The following is a 21,553-nucleotide window of genomic DNA, read 5'->3' as shown; positions in this document are numbered from 1 at the left end:
TGGTTTCCAACATGATGGAGCTTTCTGTGGTAGTAGGAAAGAGCAGGAGAGAAAAAACTTCTGTGGAGTATACCTTGGAAGTTACACATTAGCACGATAGAAAAAGAAATGTCTCTCAAAGTGTCGCACTGTGGTGCCAGAGGTCACCCTCTGATCAGACCCTGGCTTTGTGTTTCAAGGAACAGCTGATGAGGGTTGACAAGACATAGGTGAAACAAAGGATGAGAGGAAGGTTGAGGACAGAGATGGGTGTCTGCAGACTTCAAGGAAATAAGTCAGAATGTGATAGAGTCTGCAGAGGAGAAGGCAGAGGGTGCTGGTAAAAATGGGAGGCCCAATAGCCCTGAGGTTTCTGTCCCCTTGGCTAGAGCTTAGGAGGAGATATGTTATATTCATTCTGATGAGGCCCCATAGATTCCTTGCAACATCGTGAAGCTCCTCGAAGATGTCATACCAGTGTTCTTGTCATGTCATCACACTGCCCACCACAGCCCACAGACCCCAGCAAGAGCCTTGAGCTGGACTTGGGGATGCAGGATCTCCTTTCCCAGTTCCAGGGGTCAGGCCTTGGCTCTTTTGCTTCACTAAAGCCAACCAAGACTTTTCTCAGCACAGTGCTTTGCCTGTCTGTAACCATGGCCTCCAATTATCTGCCCTAAAAAGGCCTTGGAGAGGCTTTGTTAGTAACAGCTCTCAGTGGTGCCCATTAATAATCCAAGTCACTTCAACTTGTCCTTCTGACTTTACTTTCTCTAGCAGTTGCATCATTCTCCTCTCAGTACCTGAGCTTCATAGACTGAGCACCACAATTCACCATGGAACTCATTAAAATGCAGAAACTCCTAACATCTCCTCCATAGTTTTCTTCAAGCTTTCACGCCTTGTGCAGCAAATTGCAGAGTTTGCATGACGTAGTTAAGGGAAAAGATTTCACAAAGCACAGAATAAAAATATTTTCTTGTTTCAAAGGCTGAATGTTGTTTCATTTCAGTTTGGAGCATCATTCTCCTATTGCTATTCATCCAGGGTGACTTCTTTGGAGAACTCCATCAGGAGGAAAAGCAGAGTCTGGAGGTCTGACACCTCCACTGCCAGCAGTGGTCTTTGTCCCTGTAAGTGCAGCCCAGCCCAGCACGTGAAACCCTTTCTAAGACAAGTCAGGGGTTCCTTGGGAAACAATTAAAGTAATAAATAAAATAAAATAAAGTAAAATAGAGTAAAATGAAATAAAATAAAATAAAGTAAAATAGAGTAAAATGAAATAAAATAAAATAAAGTAAAATAGAGTAAAATGAAATAAAATAAAATAAAATAAAATAAAATAAAATAAAATAAAATAAAATAAAATAAAATAATAAAATAAAATAAAATAAAATAAAATAAAATAAAATAAAATAAAATAAAATAAAATAAAATAAAATAAAATAAAATAAAATAAAATAAAATAAAATAAAATAAAATAAAATAAATGTTGAAATGACTTTTGGAATCTGAGAAATTCAGCTTGAATTGCAGTAGACACCTGGACAGCCATGGTTCTCTTGGGTCTTCTGTGGCAAACTCAGGATGAAAACTAAAGAAAATGTATCATCAAGTTTCTCTACCTGTACCCATGAGCGTGGCCTCTTTTGGGAAATTGCCCCTTCCAGCCACGGAAACCTAAATTGAGTAATGTGAAAAGACCTGCCCAGTCAACAGAGTAGGGCAGAGTCCTACTTCCTGTGCTATAGATGCAGAAGGCAAAAAGAATTGCATTGTGCCTGACACTACTCTGGGACGTGTCACCCAGGTCAGGCAACTTTACCTTAGTGCTGTCAAGTCCATCACTATACCACGCTCCTAAGCTCCACATTTACACCTTGGCTCTCCAGTGGATGAACCAGCTCATCAATTTCCTATCTGGGAGATCCTCTACCCATATACAAATCTCTTCTTCTCCTCTTACTTGACCAGCACGGTGACTGGGATGTGGAACACCCTCATCACTATGCTGGTGCCTCCCAACAAACACCTGCAGATGCCCATGGCCTTCTTCCTGAGGGAGATTTCTCCTCCTTGCACACCTTGTACAGCTCCAGCACCCTGCACCAGATGCTGGCCATCTTCCTGGCTGGGGACAGCATGCCCTTTACTCACAGAGGTGGCAGCACTGTCAGCTGCACCTCCTGCATGACTGCAGTGCTTCCTGCTGGGGGCCATGCCCTACAGTCAGCCCTGGGCTGTATGCCATCCCTGTTCTCTATAAGGCTCGAGAAGTGGAAGGTCTGACTCCAGAAGGCAGATGTACCTGAACCAGGGGAATTTCTCTCATGTACAGGAATTCTTTCTCCTCCTCCCAGCTACAGTTCTGTGGCCCCAGTGTCAAGCAACCCTTGTGTGGTTTTGCCCCATTGCTGGAGCTGTCCTGCAGTGCCACGGTGATACTCTTGGTTTTGCTTTCATAATTTGCATATGTATCCAATCTTCCAATTCCTAATCATGCAGATGCCCACCTCACAGATCTTAACCAAGTTCTTTCCGAACATTCATCATCCCCTGGTCAATCCTCAGGTTCCTTAGTGGTGGTGTGGGAAGGATGAGAGAGGTGCTAGTGGAGGTGTTGACATTGTCATAAGACCTATCTCAAATACCTTGGAAAGGACAGATGGATCAAAGACTTTCCTCGGGAGTTGGAGAAGGCAGATGTCAAACCCATCTTCTAGTAGAGGGGCAAGCAGAAGGATGATTAAGCCTAACTAAAGAGAAAAGTGCCAGCTTTAACCTTAGGCCCCAAATCAGACCTAAACTGAAGTCCTCAAAACTTGCCCTTATTCTAAACCCTGAGCAGGATCCTTAGGCACAACACCAAACAATTCCTTGAAGCCCTTGCCATTCCTTTAACCCTGGAATGTGACCTCTAATTCCTAAACATTAACCTGATCATCTAACCCTCATAGCCCTCCACCATGCACACAGCACGTCTCAGCTTCAACCCCACTCCTACCCCTACCTTGTGTGGCTTTTATGCTTGGGGTAGGGCAGGGATCGTGAGGTCCTGCAGCAGTCCATGGCATTGGAAGAGGCATGTGAGGTGACAGGTATGTGATCAGATCCGAGGCCACAAGGAGGAGCTAGCTGGGAATGCTGGGATGGGATCAGGTGTGCCTCAGGATGTGCTGGGCCTGCAGGAGGCACATGGCTGTGAATGAGTCTGGGTGGCCACTTCTATCTGTGGAGCTGACGGACCAGCAGTAGGAATGTGGCACAGATAGGGACCGTAAAGGCCAGAAGCATGCACAAGGCATTGAAGATGATGGTGAGGCACCTTCTGTTCTGGTCAGGTGATAGACCACAGGAAGGCTGATGGCATGGGAGTCATGCTTGAGGTATAGCTAGTGAGACCATAGAATCAGAGAATGGCTCCTGTTGGAAGGGACCTTAAAGGTCATCTAGTTCCAACCCTCTGGCCATAAGCAGGGACGCCCCCCATGAGATCAGGTTGCCCAGGGCCTCATCTAACCTGCCCTTGATCAGCTCCAAGGATGGTGCACCTCTAAGGTCTCTCAGCAAACAGTTCCAGTTCGTCAGCTCCCTCTGAGTGAAGAATTTCCTCCTAACCTCTAGTCTAAATCTCCAGTCTTTTACTTTAAAAGCATTCCCCTTTGTCCTGTCATACAACTGAGCAAACAGTCACTCTCCATCTTTTAAGAAGTCCCCTTTAAGTACTGAAAGGCCACAAAGAGGTCACCCTGGAGACTTCTCTTCTGTAGAATGATTAGTCACCAAATATGACGGAGAGAGGCTTGGCAACTACATCAGCCAGTTCCCTCAGGACCCTGGGATGCATGTCATCAGGCCCCATAGACATGTACCTGTTTAGTGTCATCAGGTGGTCTTGGACCTGCTCTTCACTCCCACCAGGTGGGACTTTCCACCCCCAGCCTCCATCTACACGTTCAGGGAAATGAAAGACTTGGGAAGCCTGACTGACAGAGAAGGTTGAGGGAAAGATGTTGAGTCCCCCAGCCTTCTCCATGTCTGTCATTACCAGTGTACCCTTCTTATCCATCAGAGAGGGTACACTCTCCTTGGCCATTCTTTTCTGAGCAGTGTATCTTTAGAATCCCTTCCTATTATTCCTTGCATGCCTTGAGAAGATCAGTTCCATCCGTGCCTTAACTTTCCTTATTCTCTCGCTGCATATCCAAAACAGAAACATGCATGAGAGAAAAAAATTAACCCTGATTCCACAAAAGCCATTCTGGAAACAAAACTTGTAGGAAATGCATTTTTGTGCAGAGCTGATGTGCACATTGTGCAGGATGCTCCTAAGGATCTTTGTGTCCTTTTCTCTTCTAACTACCATGCCACTACTCTCAAAAATAGAGTAGCCAACAGAGGTGAGAAAGATACTCTGCGATTGTGAATGTCATCAGAAAGCTGATCCCAACAAGACATGGGGAGGTCAAGAGCAGCCTGGACAAGAGAGATATGATATTTTGGGGTGGGAAGAAGAGCTTGGCCAGCAGAAACTTATGATTTCATAGACGTAAGAGGGTTTATGTAATGTGGATGCTGTGGTAACACTGACTTAAACTAGTCACATATAGCCCTTACATGAGCCAGTAATTTTAATGCCTAAACCTAAATGCTACTACAATACACTGAAAGGAAACTTTTTTTTTTTTTTTTTCTCTTCCTAACCCTAATGCCTTCCCTTAACACTAACATGAAAATGCTTTATTTAACCCTAGACTCATTGGCAGACCTAAAAACCCTAAACTGTACAGCTTGTCCATATCTTAACCACAGACCTGACACCACTAGCAGGACAACACACACTCTCACAAAAACTTTGCTTAGTGTCTACGCCAGAAAGAGAAAAACAGGTACCTAGGGGGCAAGAGAGAGGTCAGCTCTACCTCAGGATCTCATGGCCCAGCAGGAGGAAAGTGACTGTGGCAGTGACTGTCTCTGTTGTTGATAGGGCAGCAGCAGGAACGTGTCACAGAAAGGGACTGTGAGGTCACTTGTGTCTGGAGGTGGCAGGTCAGCCTTGCCTTCTCCCTGTCTTGGTGTAAGCACTGCTCTGCAACAATTAAAACATCAGCATTTTATCAGCACTCTTCTCATCCTAAGCCAAAACATAGCATTCTACCAGCTACTAGGAGGAAAATTAACTCTGTCCTAACTGAAACCAGGATAGTGAAGAAGGCATTAAACGTCTCTGCTTTGGCTATATCATTGTCTGTGAGGAGACATTCCCCATCAAGTAGTGGACCTATGTTTTCTTCGGTCCTCCTTTTTCTGTTCACATATCCAAAAAAACACCTTTTATTGTCTCCCACAGATGTGGCCAGCTTCAACGCTAGTTAGGCTTTGGACCAACAAATTTTCTCCCTACAAACATGAACAGCATCCCTGTACTCCTTCCTCGTCACCTGACCCTCCTTCCAGCAGCTGTACATGTTATTTTTCTGTCTAAGCTCCAGTAGAAGATCCCTTGTCAGCCAGGCCGGTCTTCTGCCCTGCCTGCCTGCCTTCCGATATTTTGGAATAGCCTGATCTTGTGCTTTGAGGAGGCAGTGCTTAAAGATTGACCTGAAACACTGATGGACTGCAATGCCTTCAAAAGCAGCTACCCAGGGGACCTTGCTGACTAGTTCCCTGAGCAGCCTGAAGTCTGCTTTGCCCATATCCAGGGCTGAAGTACTGGTGGCAGTTTTCCTTCTGTTGCCATAAATTCTAAACTGACCCACTTCATGATCACTATGACTAAGACGGGCACCAATTGCCACATCGCCCACAACACCCTCCCTGTTCTCCAGCAACAGACCAAGGAGAACACCTTTCCTAGTTGGCTCCCTTAGCACCTGCACCAAGAAGAGATCATCTAGGTGCTTTATGAACTTTCTGGACTTGCTCGTGACAGCTGTGTGGTGATCCCAGTTGACGTCGGGCAAGTTGAAATCTCCCATAAGGACAAGAGGAGTTGATCTCGAGGCATCTCTTAGTTCTGCAAAGAATAATTCATTGGCATTGTCGTCCTGGCCAGGTGGTCTGTAATAGATTCCCACAACGGCATCCCATTTATCTGTTCGTCCCTTAAAGTTGATAAGGCAGCACCAGGAATGTGTCACAGAAAGGGACTGTGAGGTCACTTCTGCTTGAAGTAGGTGGCAGGTAACCCTTGAGTTCTCCCTGGGAGCTGCACTTTTGGGCTGACATCTGGCAGTGGCCCTGCTAGGCCAGCAGAAGGCACCTGCTTGGCGTGCTGACTGGGGGATCCCCTCTGCCTCCAGAGCCAGGAGGACCCAGACAGAAAGAGGTCAGAGGTTGGACTCGATGATCTAGAGGTCTCTTCCAACCTAGAAATTGTGTGATTCTGTGAAAGCCTTTTCCATGTGCCTCCCTCACCTGGCCATGGTATCCCTGTTTATCAACACTTCCATATTTGCCTACCTAAAGCTCCCCTCCATTTCCTTGCCGTCCATGGACCTGGTGCTCGCACTTCTGTACTCAGTGGTACCTCCAGCACTGAACCCCCTCATCTACAGCATGAGAAACCAGGAGCTCAAGAATGCATTAAAGGAAGTCTTTGGGAACCTGCTTTTTTGCAAGCAATAATGACTGTGAGTCCCCTGATTATTTCATGAACTGTGAGGAAAAAAATTTGTTATTATTTTTCCCTATAAATATTTTCTTCATATTATTTGTATTGGTTCAAATAACATTATCCTTAACCTGGTATTATATTTTTATTTCATTTAAAATGACAATCTTCTACTTACTTAAAGAAGCAGGCTTACCATGTAGATAAACACAATTAAAAAAAAAAAAAATCAGAAATACGTCATCAGCTGCCGTCTCCTCCCATCCTCTTTGGAGCTGGGGGAGCAGCCCCAGCATGCAGGAGGGGCTCAGGACCAGGATCTCTGGTGTCACATGGAGGTGGGGTCAGGGCTGCTGTTTCCCTGGAGCCATGGCCATGGCCAGCAGCAGAACGTGGCCTTTTCACTGCTACTCTCTTTTGGTCTCCACATTTTTCTCCTTTTCTCTTTTATTTGGATAAGCCATCAGATCTCGTGTACCTTGGTGACAGTCCTGTTGTCTCTGCTGTGGCATCCCAATTCCTGCAGGCAGCAGCAGGCACTGTACAGCCTGAGGTCACAGCTGGCCCCCCTGCTAGGACCACAGTAACAATAGGGCCTTGCTCAGGTCAAACCCACAAGCCCAGACGCCTTTTCCAAAGCTGCTGCCAGGAACACAGCCAAGGGGTTGCTCCCTGCTCTTCTGTTTTCTGGGCATCTTTGTGGAGTTCAGCCTTAAAAAGTCCCAGGGTGCTCTGTGAGGGATCAAGGGCTGCACCAAGAGCTCTCTTTATGGTGGCACTTGCCTAAGTAGACAAGTGGATTGATCTTGATGGGACTGCACCTCCTGCAGTGGGGCTGATGGCCGATGAGGGACTGCAGAGGAATCTGGAGATACCAGGAGATGTCAGGGGATGTGCAGGAACAATGTGCTCAGTGGGTAGTGATTAGAACCTCGTAAAATGAGTGACCATCCAAACTAGAATTTTTAGGTGTATTTTTTAAAGGGAAAAGTGAATCTGAGGAGTCTTTGTTCTCAACAGATCTCTGCAATGCCAGGGGAGGCCATGAAGAGCCAGCAGGTGAAGGCCCGTAAGACTGCAAAGGAACAGTGGAGATCCTCGTATAGGATCCTGGGCAGCACTAGGTCTGGTGCAGCACTCGCCGTCCTTTTGTGCCCTTAGAGACACCCCATGGCCCTGCCCAGCACTGCCCTGTGCTGCTGAGCCATCAGGGAACATGGAAAGGGGCTCAGCAGCAGAGATCCCCATGGACGTAGGTTTGCTGCCCACCCTGAGCAGCATGGGCAGGGAGGGAGACCCGCGGGTATCCCAGGGCACCACAGCCCCTGGCTCTCACAGCAACACCGCCAGCTTGGGGCCCTGTGGGGAGCACAGGGAGGGAAGCAGCAATGGCTGACCTGGCCAGCACAGACACACTGCCCTGGGCAAGGCTCTCTGGGAGCAGGGATGGCCCTGGGGAAGAGCAGGGCAGCATTGATGGGCCTGCACTGATGGGGAAAGGGCAAAGGGAAAGCTCTTTGTGCAGGCCCCTGCTCGGGGCAGGCAGCCCTGTAGCTGGGCCAGGCCTCTTGTGCTGGCCTGGGGAGCGGGGCTGGCCCTGCGGGGCACAGGCACTGTGTGCTGGGGATCTGCCAGGCAAGAGAGCAGGGCTCCTGCAGCTTCACGGACCTCCATTTCCTTGCAGCATAGCCAGCATCCTCCTTCCTCACCTGAACTAGCAACTACACATGCATGAGCTGCCTGCTTCCTCCTCGTCTAAAGGGAGAGGAGGAAACACATCTGGAGGGAGAGGGGAAAGAACATAAAAACTCACAGAGAGATAGACACATGAGGAAGGGAAAGGAAAAGAAAAATGAAAGAAAAAGAAATAACAACCCCAAACATAAGGAATATTTAGTAACTCATCAATACCCACAAGCAGACTGCTGTGCTGCCAGTCTCTGAGAAACTGATACCTTGTCTTAAAAAGATGACACCAATATTTACTGCTGAGCACCATGTTGTGTCCCATGTGGACTGTCTAGAGCTCAAGTACTCAGTCTGGTGTGAGCAGGCAGAGGAGAGCTCTGCAGCCCCAGGGCACCGGGCACCACAGCCCCCTCACTCTGCAGAGCAGCACCGCCAGCTGGGGTTTGGGCTGGAGCTGGGGCTGGGGCTGAGAGGGTGCTTCCCCTGAGTGTCTGCTAAGCCAGCTTCAGGCTCATGGCTTCTAGATACAAATGTGATCCCCACTGTGCACTAGGAGCTGAGAGACTGCCAACAGGCATGGGGCTGGAACATTGCCTGCAAGGTCCCTCCTGCCCTAGCACCTCCCAGGACTGGCACGGAACTGGCTCCTGTGTCTCAGAGAGCCTGGGAGCCCAGCAGGTGTGCCATGGGCTTGGAGGAACACAACCAGATCAATTCTACCTGGGCAGGTCCTGGCCAAAAAAGGGGGTGTTTTCTAGGTGTGGCATTATAAGCTCAGTGGTGTATCAGAAGCACTAAGTCCAGCAGGAAGCGAATGGCAGTTAAATGGCCTGTGAGGTGACTGCTTTCTGAAGTAGCCAACAGGTCACCCTTGACTCCTGGCTGGGATCTGTGCCTTTAGGCTCACATCTGCCAGTGTCCATGGTAGGGCAGCAGAAGGCACTTGCTGTGCATGTAGTTTCTGAGATCGGCTCTTCCTAAGTACCTGGTAGGCCCCATAGAGGAAGAGGTCTTGGATAGGGGTTGTCATGACAGAGGTGTCAGCTTTTGCCTGAAGTCATCCTTTAGGACTGCTTTCAGTTTTCGACACAGAGGGGGCCACTGCCTCCAAGACGCTTGGGGCAAACTGAACCATGCATGAGGGTTTGGAAAAAGATAGCCTGGGTGCACAGAAGCCATTCAGTATCTAAAAGTTGGAGGCAGGAAACAAAATTTTGAGGTGGTACAAGAGCTGCTGGGCACATTGTGCAGGGTTCAGCTACAGCCTTTGTGTTCTTTTCCATCCTGACTTAGAGGCCATGTCAGTTTCAAAAAAGGTGTAGCCAACAGATGTGAGGCAGATACTTTGAGATCATGAAAGCCATCAGAAAGCTGCCCCTAAGAAGATGACTGATATGGCGAAGCCAGGAAAAGCCTGGCCAGGAGAGATGTGAGATTTGAGGGAGGAAAGAGGAGCTTGGCCAGCAGAAATTAATGATTTCTGTGAGGTTAGAACATTCAGGCAATGTTGATTTTGCTGTAACACTGACTTAAAATAGTCATGTAAAGCCCTTGCACTATTTTAATCACTGACATTAATCCTGAAACCTAAATGCTACTCCACACCCTGACAGGAATCCACTGTTCTTATGCCTGACCTCAAAGTATCCCTTCAAGCCAAAACACAGCCCATAGCCGCTTCCCTTTATCTTGAGTCTCTTGCTCATCCTGATCTGATCAGCTTGTGGGCCGCAAGGGGAAGAGGGGTGGGGATGCTCTGAGGAGCTCAGCTCTGCCTCAGCATCTCCTGCCCCAGCAGCAGGAATGTGACTGTGGCAGGGACTGTGAGGTCACTTCTGTCTCTGCACTTGATAGGGCAGCAGCAGGAACGTGTCACGCAAAGGGACTGTGAGGTCACTTGTGTCTGGAGGTGGCAGGTCACCTTGACTTCTCCCTGGGATCTGAACTTTTGGGCTGACATCTGGCAGTGGCCCTGCTAGGCCAGCACAAGGCACCTGCTTGGCATGCTGACTGTTGGCATTGCTTCCTTACAACACTGTGCAGGGCTGAGGAGGTGTCAAAATGAAGTTCTTCTAGTAGCATCACAGTACCCACCACATCCCACAGACCCCAAGACTAGCCCTGAGCCAGACATGGGTGTGCAGGGTCTCCTCTCCCAGTGGCCGTGGTCAGGCCTTGGCCCTTCTGCTTCACTAAAACCAACCAAGATTTTTCTCAGCACAGTGCTTTGCCTGTCTGTAACCATGGCCTCCAATTATCTGCCCTAACAAGGCCCTGGGGAGGCTTTGTTAGTAACAGCCCTCAGTGGGGCCCATTAATACTCCAAGTCACTTCAAGTTTTCCTTCTGACTTTAGCTTCTCAAGTGGTTACATCACTCTCCTCTCAGTACCTGAGCTGAGTACAGGGGGACAATCACTTCCCTAGCCCTGCTGGCCACACTGCTTCTTATACAAGCCAGGATGCTGTTGGTCTTCTTGGCCACCTGAGCACACTGCTGGCTCATATTCAGCCGACTATCAACCAGTACTCCCACGTCCTTCTCTGCCAGGTAGCTCTCCAACTATTCATCTCCCAGCCTGTAGCTCTGTTTGGGGTTGTTGAGCCCCAGGTGAAGAACCCGGCACTAGAACCCCAGAAAACAGAAGAGCACGGAGCAACCTCTTGCCTTTATTCCAGGCAGCAGCTTTGGAGAGGTGTCCAGGCTTCTGGGTTTGCCCAGAGCAAGACCCTCCTGTAACTGTGGTGCTATGCGGGAGGCCAGCTGTAACCCAGGGCTGCACAGTGCCTGCTGCTGCCTGCAGTCACAGGGATGCCACTGCAGAGAGAACAGGACTGTCACCAAGGCCTATGAGATCTGACTGCTTATCCGAATAAAAGAGCACAGGAGAACACACTGAAAGCCAAAAGAGAGCAGCAGTGACAAGGCCACGTCCTGCTGCTGGCCATGGCCATGGCTCCAGAGAAGCAACAGCCCCCACCCAAACTCCATGTAGCAGCTGAGCTCTTAGCCCTGAGACTCTCCTGTGTGCTGGGGCTTCTACCCAAGCTCCAGAGGGGATGGGAAGAGATGGCAGCTGATAAAATGTAGTTCTGATGTTTTTGTTTTGTTTTGTTTTGTTTTTGTTTTTTATTTATTATGTTTCTCTACATAACCTGCTTCTTTCAATAATTAGATGACTGGGTCACTATAAATGAAAAAATAGAAATAAGAAAATCAGGTAGCAGGTTAAGGATAACATAATTTAAATCAAAAGAAAAAAAATGTAGAAAATATTTATAGAGAAATATAGTAACAAAAATTTTCCTCACAGTTCCTGAAATAATCAGGGAACTCACAAACATTATTGATTGCAAAGAAGCATGTATCCAAAGAGTTTCCTTACTGCATCCTTGAACTCCTGGTTCCTCATGCTGTAGATGAGGGGGTTCACTGATGAAGGAACAACTGAGTAGAGAACTGACACGATAAGATCCATGGATGGGGAAGAGAGGGAGGGGGGCTTCAGGTAGGCAAACATGCCAGTGCTGATAAAGAGGGAGACCACAGCCAGGTGAGGGAGGCACGTGGAAAAGGCTTTGTGCCGGCCCTGAGAAGAGGGCATCCTCAGCACTGCCCTGAAGATCTGCACATAGGATAACATGATGAAAACAAAGCAACCAAAGGCTAAAGAAATACTAAACACAAGTGGCCCAACTTCCCTGAGGTAGGCATCTGAGCAGGAGAGCTTGAGGATCTGGGGGATTTCACAGAAGAACTGGTCCAAAGCATTGCCTTGGCAGAGGGGCAGGGAAAATGTGTTGGCCGTGTGCAGGACAGCATTGAGAAAGCCACTGCCCCAGGCAGCTGCTACCATCTGGGCACAAGCTCTGCTGCCCACGAGGTTCCCGTAGTGCAGGGGCTTGCAGATGGCAACGTAGCGGTCATAGGCCATGACAGTGAGAAGGGAATATTCTGCTCCAACCAAGAAAGCAAAGAGAAAGAGTTGGGCAGCACACCCTTGATAGGAGATGGACCTGTTGTCCCAGAGGGCATTGGCCATGGCTTTGGGCAGAGTGGTGGAGATGGATCCCAGGTCAAGGAGGGCGAGGTTGAGGAGGAAGAAGTACATGGGGGTGTGGAGGCGGTGGTCACAGGCTATGGCGCTGAGGATGAGGCCGTTGCCCAGGAGGGCAGCCAGGTAGATGGCCAGTAAGAGCGCGAAGTGCAGGAGCTGCAGCTCGCGTGTGTCTGCGAATGCCAACAGCAGGAACTCGCTCACAGAGCTGATGTTGGGCATTTGCTGATTTTGGACATAGAGCCTGTCAAATGAAAGAAAATATAAAGTATAAACTCTTATTAGTAAAGTCTCTGACTAAAATTCCCAGTAAAACCTTACATTACCCGTTTCCAAGAGGACCTTTGTCTATCTCCTTGTCTGGAGCCTTGCTTTCTGTTTGCTGAGCGTCCTGTACACAGCAACCAGTTCTGCCCATCTGTCCCCAGTGGGACACCTCTAATCCAGTGAAATGGTTAATGTCGTTGCTGTGGAGGCACACCTAAACCAGAGGGCACATCCAGGAGGGCTGCTCTGTCCATTCCCTGGTGCCCAGCTGCTGGCTGCTTGCAGCACTCAGCTGGGGGATGGATGAACACAGAGGTTGTGCTGAAAAACCACATCCCCTTGTCTGCAAGTCCTAAAGAACAGCTCAGAAAAGCCCTGGTGCAGTCTGTAAGCAGAGAGAAGAGAAGGGATATTCTCATGTGCATCACTAACTTGTTTGTGTCTCAATTCAATGGAATAGGAAGCTCAGTCACCTGTGCAAATCCAATTACGCCGATAACATAGAGGCTGCCCCACTACCCTGTTAATATTGGGCCTACCCCACAATCAGAGCAGGAAGAGGCAGGCAGAGAGTGCAGAAAGTGCCTTCTCTTTGCAGGCAGCTCCTGCCCTGCCCTTCTTCTGCCCAAGCCCCTGGGCAGCTCCTCAGGCAGGCTGAGTGCTGAGCCTGGCAAGCAGCAGAGGCGCTGCCCTGGCACACAGCCCCTGGGGCACAGCAGGGACCCTGCTCTGCACCACAGCCCTGGGCACCCCTGCAGCTGCCCTGCAGCACCTTCTCCTCCACTCCTCACAAGCCACGAGAGGCATCCTGGCAGCTCCTGGTCAGGAAAAAACATTTTACATCCAGGAACCGCTTCCAGGAACCTGCCTTGCACCGTCCTGCAGCCAGAGACTTACCCTGGGCAGAGCTGTGAAGGTTTCTTCTGCACTGAGATCTCCTCTGCCCACACCCACCAGGCTGTCTGGAATCCCTTCCTGCCTGGGTGCCTGCGGTCAGAGCCCCCAGCCCTGCTGCACTGTGCAGAGGAGCTGCTCCTGGGCACAGCTGTCTCTCTGCACCACGGCCCTCTTGCCACGAGCTCTCTCTGTCCCACGAGCCCGGCCCAGCTCAGCAGCACAGCACCAGCCCAAGGCACTGCAATCACCCCTCTGGGGGCTTTGCTGATGAGCCCACGAACCTCAGGCACTCAGAGACAATTGAAGACATCTCTCCAGAAGTCCAAGTCAGAGGCAAGTTTCCTGCAGTGTCCCCCTGAGGGCCAGCACTGACACAGCCTCCCTTGGAGCTCGTTAGAGCAGAACCCTGGAGGCAGTGAGGACAAGGAGACAAAGGCAATGTGAAGGTGACACTGAAGTGTACATAAAGTGGATTTGTTTCACTAAGTACCAGGGTACAGACAATAATGAATGATTTAAAATTTGAAAATGCAGAAAAGGAAGATAAAATAGTAATTAACGTTAACAATATCAATGGCAATAGCAATAACAATAACAATAATAATATGTACAAGGCAAGTGTTGCACCATGCAATTGCTGAGAAGCCCCTCACCGATGCTCAACCTATCCCTGAGCTTTGGTCCCCCTGACCCTGGCCAGCCGGCATCGGGATCTCTTGTGCACATCCCTTGACCTTAATTTCTTTTCGTGCAAAATCAGCTCTCAGAGGAAGTTTCAGTATTTTCTTCCCTTTCTCAAATACTTCCTCTGCTGTGTCACCCCACCCAGTAATGCCATCGATGTAGTGCAGGTGCTCAGGAGCTTCCTCCTCTTCCAGGGCAGTCTGAATCATGCTGCTGGCATGGCAGCACTCAGCATTGCGGGACTTCATTCAGGCCACGATAGGCCTCTGTTAGTGCACTCGGTTGGTGCTATACTGACTCAGGTGCACAGTTGTGGTAGGGATTGGCACCAGCTGTCCTTCAGCCCTCATCAACCCCACAACAGAAGGGTCCTGTGAGAGACCAAGGCAAGGCAGACAACAGTATAATGTCCTCTGTCTCCAAGGCAGCTATGCCTAAAGCCCACCAATACCCTTTTGGGTCCCTGAAATATCTATCCTCTCCTGAAGCAGTCTCTTCCAAGGATGCACAGAGTCTCTGGGCCAGTGCCAATAATGTTTTTGCCACTCCTTCCCACTTAGACACACTTCAGCCTCCAGTACAGTTCAGAGTTGGGATCCCCCTGTCACTGCAGACATACAAATGGGTTCGACCCTCTGTAGCTTGATGGCATTAGGGTTCGCTGTGCAGTGGTGCCCACTAGCTCCTGATGCTTCTGTGGGTCTGATGTGCAAGGCCATGGAATCCCCACAGTCCAACAAACCCGACTGTCCCCTTCCTCCCCCTGGCTGGAGGCACAGCCCCTCTAGTCCTGCTCATAGTATTCAGTACTGTGTCTGCAGGACATCCCGCTGGAAATTGGAGCAGCAGTTCTCTAAGAACCCCTTTTAGTGATTGTTTTTCCTTGCCACTCACATACCTGTGCCTTTAGATTTTCCATCCCACTTTCTCATGTGCTCTCCATGGTCACACCGGTAAAACCACAGGGTGGCACATAGTGTGTGCCCACCATATCTGCCTTCCTGCCCTCTAATTCCATGGAGGGGTGCTGTTTCTCCCAGCACCAGAGCAGCATAGGGATAGGGATTGCGTGATTAGTGATGCTCTTATGACTTCTTTCTCTTCGTCCTCCTACTCACATGATGGCCCAGCTTTTCTGAAGCCTGCCTCATCTTCTGACTAACTGACTTTCACATCCATTGTTTTTTCTTGCATATAGGAGGAAGTCATACAGACAGAGCTTGGTTTTCTGGCTCAGACACAGGGCCCAGAAAAAGAGCTGGAGTTGCTGCAGGGCATTTTGCAGATGCTGTAGTAGCTGCAGGGTCTGTCAGAGGGGTTGGAGTGACTGCAGGGCTTTTCACACAGGTTGGAGTGGCATTGATTGTGGCTCTGTAAGCACAGGCCAAGACCCAGCACACTGCAGTGGCATGTGTCTCTTTGGAAATGCCAGTGATAACACCTCCTTTTCAAGCATTTAACCACTTTTTTTTTTTTTTTTTTTTAAGGATTCTGCATTTGCTGGGGGTGAAGTTCCAAAATTCTGGTGGTGCCGACAGCTGTAGGTGCCTGCCCAGATCCTCCCTCACTCCCTGCCACTCCAAACTCTCCTGCCACCAGACAGAAATCTGAATGGTATTCTTAAGTAGTCCTGAAACACATTCAGGAGACAAAACAATAGGAGCATGCATGTTTGAGCATCCCAAGGATATTCAAAACTTTGAAGAGCCAGTGTAAATATCCTTGAGGAGAATGGGGAGGTAAAAGAGAAAGGGAGAGTGAACAAGTGGGGAAAAGTGTCCTCCCCTTGTCTCCCAATGGCTTGATTTCCTGAGGAGATAAGGTCCAAAGTGTAGTTCTTAATAGTTTCTGAGAGATGGCTCCCAAGGTATGTTGGCAATGGCAATGCTGAGTACAAGTACCAGATTAGTCTCATGACCAGGATTTTTATCATATCATAAGCCAGTGATACACAACACATCAAAAGAATGAACTTGACGCAGCCATCAGAAAAGATAAACAGCATGACAGGGGAGACATACAGTAAGTAATGTGCTATGCAACACAATTCTGAAATCGAGCACAACAGATCTGAGCTTAGGAAGGAAGGAAGGAAGGAAGGAAGGAAGGAAGGAAGGAAGGAAGGAAGGAAGGAAGGAAGGAAGGAAGGAAGGAAGGAAGGAAGGAAGGAAATCAACTTTGTGATCACCAACTATTAAAATCAACTAATGCTTATAATAGCTTTCTTTTAACATGCTGTGGTCAGATCTGCCATTTGCTCAAAATTTGTGCTCCATGTTGGGCACCAAAAGAGTGTGGTTTGACCCGGGAGGCAGCACAGCACAGCACCACACAGCCATTCCCTCACACACACACCCTGCTACACCCCGAGCAGATGCAAAAGAGAATGAGGAGGGGAAAAAAGATAAAATACATAAATAAATAAATAAATACATCTTGGATTGAGATAAAGACAGTTTAATAGGACAGAAAGGGAAGAGAAATAATATGAGCAATGATGATGACGATCATGATGGTGATTGCGTGTCCCACAGTAGTGGTACCCCCTACCCTGGCCAGCCACCCCATATTGATTGTTCAGCACGACGTCGTGTGGTCTGGAATATCCCTTTGGCTTCTTGGGGTCAGCTGTCCTGCTTCTGTCCCCACTAGCTTCGCATTCACCCCCAGCCCTCCACTGCTGGGCAACAACTAAGCCATCAGTGTGTAATCAGCATTCTTCTCATGCTGAATCCAAAACACAGCTTCATACCAGCTCCCAGGAGGAAAATTACCTCGATCCTAGCCAGCTCCAGGACACCCACAGACTAAGGGCATGATATCCCTCTGCGTATATCAACAGAGAAAAGGTGGTTGTGCTTAATTGGAAAGTACTGGAGCTGAGCATGATGCAGATGGTATGGAATATGGGCCAGATATTGTCCATGTGTCGGCTGGGATAGACTTAATTTCCTTCCTATTAGATGATACAGTGCAGTGTTTTGTAAGTAACAGCATGCATGAGAAAGAAGAACAGAAAAAGAGGAATCTGGCAGCCTTCTATCCCATACCCTTCAGTGCTTCTGTGCTGTAATTCCATTCAACTAGTTACTCGTGTATTATCCAAACTGTCCTGCAAACTCCTGCTGCCATTGCTTTGTGAGAGACAGCACAATCACGGTGAGCCGTCTGCCTGCAGACATTAACAGCTGACAGAATGGAGCATCTGTCCAGGGGAACCTCGAGAAACTGCAGGAATTTGCCTACAGAAACCTGTTGACATTTACAAGGAGAAGAGCCCAGTACTGCACCAGAAGAAGAGGAACCCCACACATGGGGGCAGACTGGGACCCTGCTGAGTGAGCAGTGCCCAGGAGGAGGGGGCCTGGACACCATGAGGGATGCCATACAAGCAGTGGTGCCTGCTCAGCAGGAACCAGGCCCGCTTCCTAGAGAACTGCCTTATGAAAAGCATGGCCACCAAGAAGATCTGAGTGGTCAGACTCAGTTCATATTCAATGAGACAACCCCCCCAAAATTGTATACAGGTACAGGGAAAGAGGTACAGGTCTGGGATTCCCTAGTGCAGCCAGGTGTGGAGAGGATCAAGTGCTGTGGCAAGGCTCAAAGTCCAAAAGGAACCCAGGTCTTTGTATCCATGGATATGGCTGTTGTCTCTGTCACTGAGGCCTATGAGGAGACAGCTGATTGTTAAAGCACCAGGGCCTCATTGCCTCCTCACCCCCACCCATGAACCAGGCATGGGTTGTACCATTCTCCTGCACTTGGCAATGCACATCCCCATCTCCTACTGCCCCACAAAGAGCCCTGAGCAGTGTCTGAAGGGTAAGGATCTCCCTTCCCAGAGGACAGGGGTCAAGGCTTGGCCTTTGTGCTTGGTGACACACATCCAGTTTTCCTGCACATCAGTGTCACCTTCACATTGCCTTTGTCTCCTTGTCCTCACTGCCTCCAGGGTTCTGCTCTAACGAGCTCCAAGGGAGTCTGTGTGAGTGCTGGCCCTCAGGGGGACACTGCAGGAAACTTGCCTCTGACTTGGACTTCTGGAGAGATGTCTTCAATTGTCTCTGAGTGCCTGAGGTTCGTGGGCTCATCAGCAAAGCCCCCAGAGGGGTGATTGCGGTGCCTTGGGCTGGTGCTGTGCTGCTGAGCTGGGCCGGGCTCCTTGGACAGAGAGAGCTCGTGGCAAGAGAGCCCTGGTGCAGAGAGACAGCTGTGGCCAGGAGCAGCTCCTCTGCACAGCGCAGCAGGGCTGGGGGCTCTGACCGCAGCTGGCACGCAGAGAGGAGAGAAGGAGAGAGGGCTTGGAGGCACTGAGGAGCTCAACAACAGAGGTGGCAGGACACATCTGCAGGCTCTTGACACCGTGAGGCTCTGGCAGCAGGGCCATGCAGGTGGGGTTGCCAGAGGGGTCTTGTACAGCTGGTACATCCGATGGCTGACAGCATCTGTCACAATGTGTCTTATTTTACCTGTAATGTGGCACAGAAGATGTTATAGAGAATGGTATTTTTGAGGGGGCATTTTAATAGGAAGACCGAAGCTTGGTTTATCTGAAATGGAAGACTTGCTTGGATTCTGTGCTTTCAGATTCTTGGAGTGGAGGGGAGGCAGGGTTCATGACAATGAATTGTCTGGATTGTACAGGAGACTGAGACTCCAAGAGTATTGCAGGGAGAGATCAATATGGCAGCAATTAATGTGATCAGATCCCTTCAGGCACCTCAGCCTGAAGACTGAAACAACAATGTTTGTTGTCTCCTCAGGGCTTATCAGGTCTTCAGGAGCTGCAACCCCTGTGATGTTCTGTACTTAGGAAGCACACAGCTTGTGGGATGGGGTCTGTGAGCATGGACAGGGTGGGGATGTGGGGACAGAGAACCGGCTCCCAGCAGGGACATAGAAACAAGTAGGGACATGGGCAGGCAGTGAGAGGGAGCTGCTGCCAGAAATGCTGTGTTAGGGAGGGCTCAGGCACCTCCCTGCAACCCCCTGCAGGGCAGACGCCTTCCCTGGGACACCCCCTGCTCTCCTCTCCCACCAGCACAGCCTCTGCCCTCAAGCCCCCGGTGTCCCCAGCAGGAGCTGTCTCATCTGCAGGCAGAGCTGCAGCACAGGAGGGTCTGCTGAGTGTCCGTCTGTCCCTCCCTGGCCTTGCCTCCCCTGGCAGCAGCACGCTGGCATTCCCCCTGGCTTCTCCAGCTGGCCGTACTGCTGCTGGTCTTGTTCCCAGGCTGGCTGGGGATGGGGGTTTCACATGCCCATGGCGTGAGCCCTTGGTGTGCTTGGGTGGAGGGACAGGGTGAGGGGTGTGCAGATGGGCACTGTGAGCCTGGATTCCTCTGCTCTCAGCAGGGTCTTTGTTCTTTTCAGTCAAACATGTGAATAGAACTTTCCTGCAGCTCTCACAGTGCAGCTGAAACCACACTTGGTGGACAGACTAGCCTGAAGGAGAACACCGTGCACTAAAGTGACAGTCCCTTTTTCTCTGATAATGATCTACAAGGATTCCCTTTGAGTTAAGCACAAATAGCCAGGGTTTGTGACTTGGAAACACTCCTCAGGAGTGGTGGGACAGAGGAAACAAAAAAATCAAATAAATCAATCAATCTATCAATCAATCAATAAATAAGGCTCCACAGCTCTGCTCTGCAGTTTGGTGAACTGGGAGCGATACTGGGGCAAAGCATTTTGTGATCAAGAAGGAAGTGAAACCAACATTTCCCTATGTTCCTCTTCACCTCTTGCTGTAGGACAGGGCTGACTCCTGAACTGCCCACAGTAGAGCCCCCTGTTCCAACAGACACCGTCAGGCAGAATGAATCAGGATGCATGAAAGGGATCTGCCAAATGTCACAATATAGGTGATGATTTTAAATGAGAAAGAGAATTCATTTCCCTCTGATACATTTCTTGTACTTTATTACTCTCATCCTCTTCTTTTTTCAGGATCACATCCTGAAAAAAGCAGATGTCCAACAGAAGCACCATCACTGAGTTCCTCCTGCTGGCATTCGCAGACACGCGCGAGCTGCAGCTCCTGCACTTCGCGCTCTTCCTGGGCATCTACCTGGCTGCCCTCCTGGGCAATGGCCTCATCCTCAGCACCATAGCCTGCGACCACCGCCTCCACACCCCCATGTACTTCTTCATCCTAAACCTCGCCCTCCTTGACCTGGGCTGCATCTCCACCACTCTGCCCAAAGCCATGGCCAATGCCCTCTGGGACACAAGGGCCATCTCCTATCAAGGATGTGCTGCACAGGTCTTCTTTTTCTTCTTCTTGGTTGGAGCAGAGTATTTCCTCCTCACTGTCATGGCCTATGACCGCTACGTTGCCATCTGCAAGCCCCTGCACTACTGGAGCCTCCTGGGCAGCAGAGCTTGTGCCCAGATGGCAGCAGCTGCCTGGGGCAGTGGATTTCTCGATGCTGTCCTGCACACGGCCAACACATTTTCCCTGCCCTTTTGCAAAGGCAATGCTGTGGACCAGTTCTTCTGTGAGATCCCCCAGATCCTCAAGCTCTCCTGCTCAGATGCCTACCTCAGGGAAGTTGGGGCACTAGCATTTAATGTTTCTTTAGGCTTTGGATGTTTTGTTTTCATTGTGCTGTCCTACGTGCAGATCTTCAGGGCAGTGCTGAGGATGCCCTCTGAGCAGGGCCGGCACAAAGCCTTTTCCACGTGCCTCCCTCACCTGGCCGTGGTCTCCCTCTTTCTTAGCACTGTCATGTTTGCCTACCTGAAGCCTCCTTCCATCTCTTCTCCATTGCTGGATCTCGTGGTGTCATTTCTGTATTCAGTGCTGCCTCCAGCAGTGAACCCCCTCATCTACAGCATGAGGTATAAAGAGCTCAAGGAGGCACTGAGGATGTTATTGCAATATGCACTGTCACATCTGCCTCCCTGAAGCGTCCATCAAACTCATTCCCATCCCTGGACCTGGTGATGTCATTTTTATACTCAGTGGTGCCTGCAGCACTGAACCCCGTCATCTACAGCATGAGGAACCAGGAATTGAAGGATGTTATAAAGAAACAATTTACACATTTGTTAAAGCATCACTAAAGTTCTCATCAATTTATCCATTCTTGTAGCATATCCAAAAAGAGTTCAGAGAATCTTTCATTTCTAATGTACTTTAGAACTAGTTTTGCAAATACGTGATAACATTTTGAGTTAAATATTAATTTTAGCAGACTGCCTCTTATTTATTTTAATTGCTTTGATCAGGTAGTCTAATTTACCTATAGAACTAGGCTTCCTCAGTAGATATAGACAATAAAAAATCCATGAGAACCTCACTGGTCTGAGCTGACATCTCTTCCCATCCCCTCCAGAGCTGGGGGAGCAGCCCCAGCACACAGG

The 21,553-nt window shown here is 49.3% G+C and overlaps 2 protein-coding genes across 2 annotated transcripts in view; one reads left to right on the top strand and one right to left on the bottom strand.

Annotated features, from left to right (window-relative positions):
• Positions 1 to 21,095, top strand: part of LOC309888212 (olfactory receptor 14A16-like) — a gene marked incomplete at both ends in the record, with an annotated part of 43,348 nt that extends 22,253 nt beyond the window's left edge. Inside the window, one exon of the mRNA XM_082780451.1 lies at positions 20,451 to 21,095. Within this exon, the coding sequence (XP_082636577.1) occupies positions 20,451 to 21,095 (645 nt within the window). The remainder of the gene's footprint in view (positions 1 to 20,450) is intronic.
• On the bottom strand, positions 11,624 to 12,559 carry LOC309888136 (olfactory receptor 14J1-like; the record flags this gene model as incomplete). The annotated part of the gene is made up of 1 exon (XM_082780378.1): positions 11,624 to 12,559. The coding sequence occupies one exon, from the start codon at positions 12,557 to 12,559 to the stop codon at positions 11,624 to 11,626; it is 936 nt and encodes a 311-aa protein (XP_082636504.1).
• Positions 21,096 to 21,553: the final 458 nt, after the last annotated feature.

Source organism: Aythya marila, assembly GCF_965140915.1.
Source record: "Aythya marila genome assembly, chromosome: 28".
In the NCBI taxonomy this organism is placed as follows: Eukaryota; Metazoa; Chordata; class Aves; order Anseriformes; family Anatidae; genus Aythya; species Aythya marila.
Note: the sequence above shows the minus strand (reverse complement) of the source record. Positions and strands in the feature narration are given on the sequence as shown.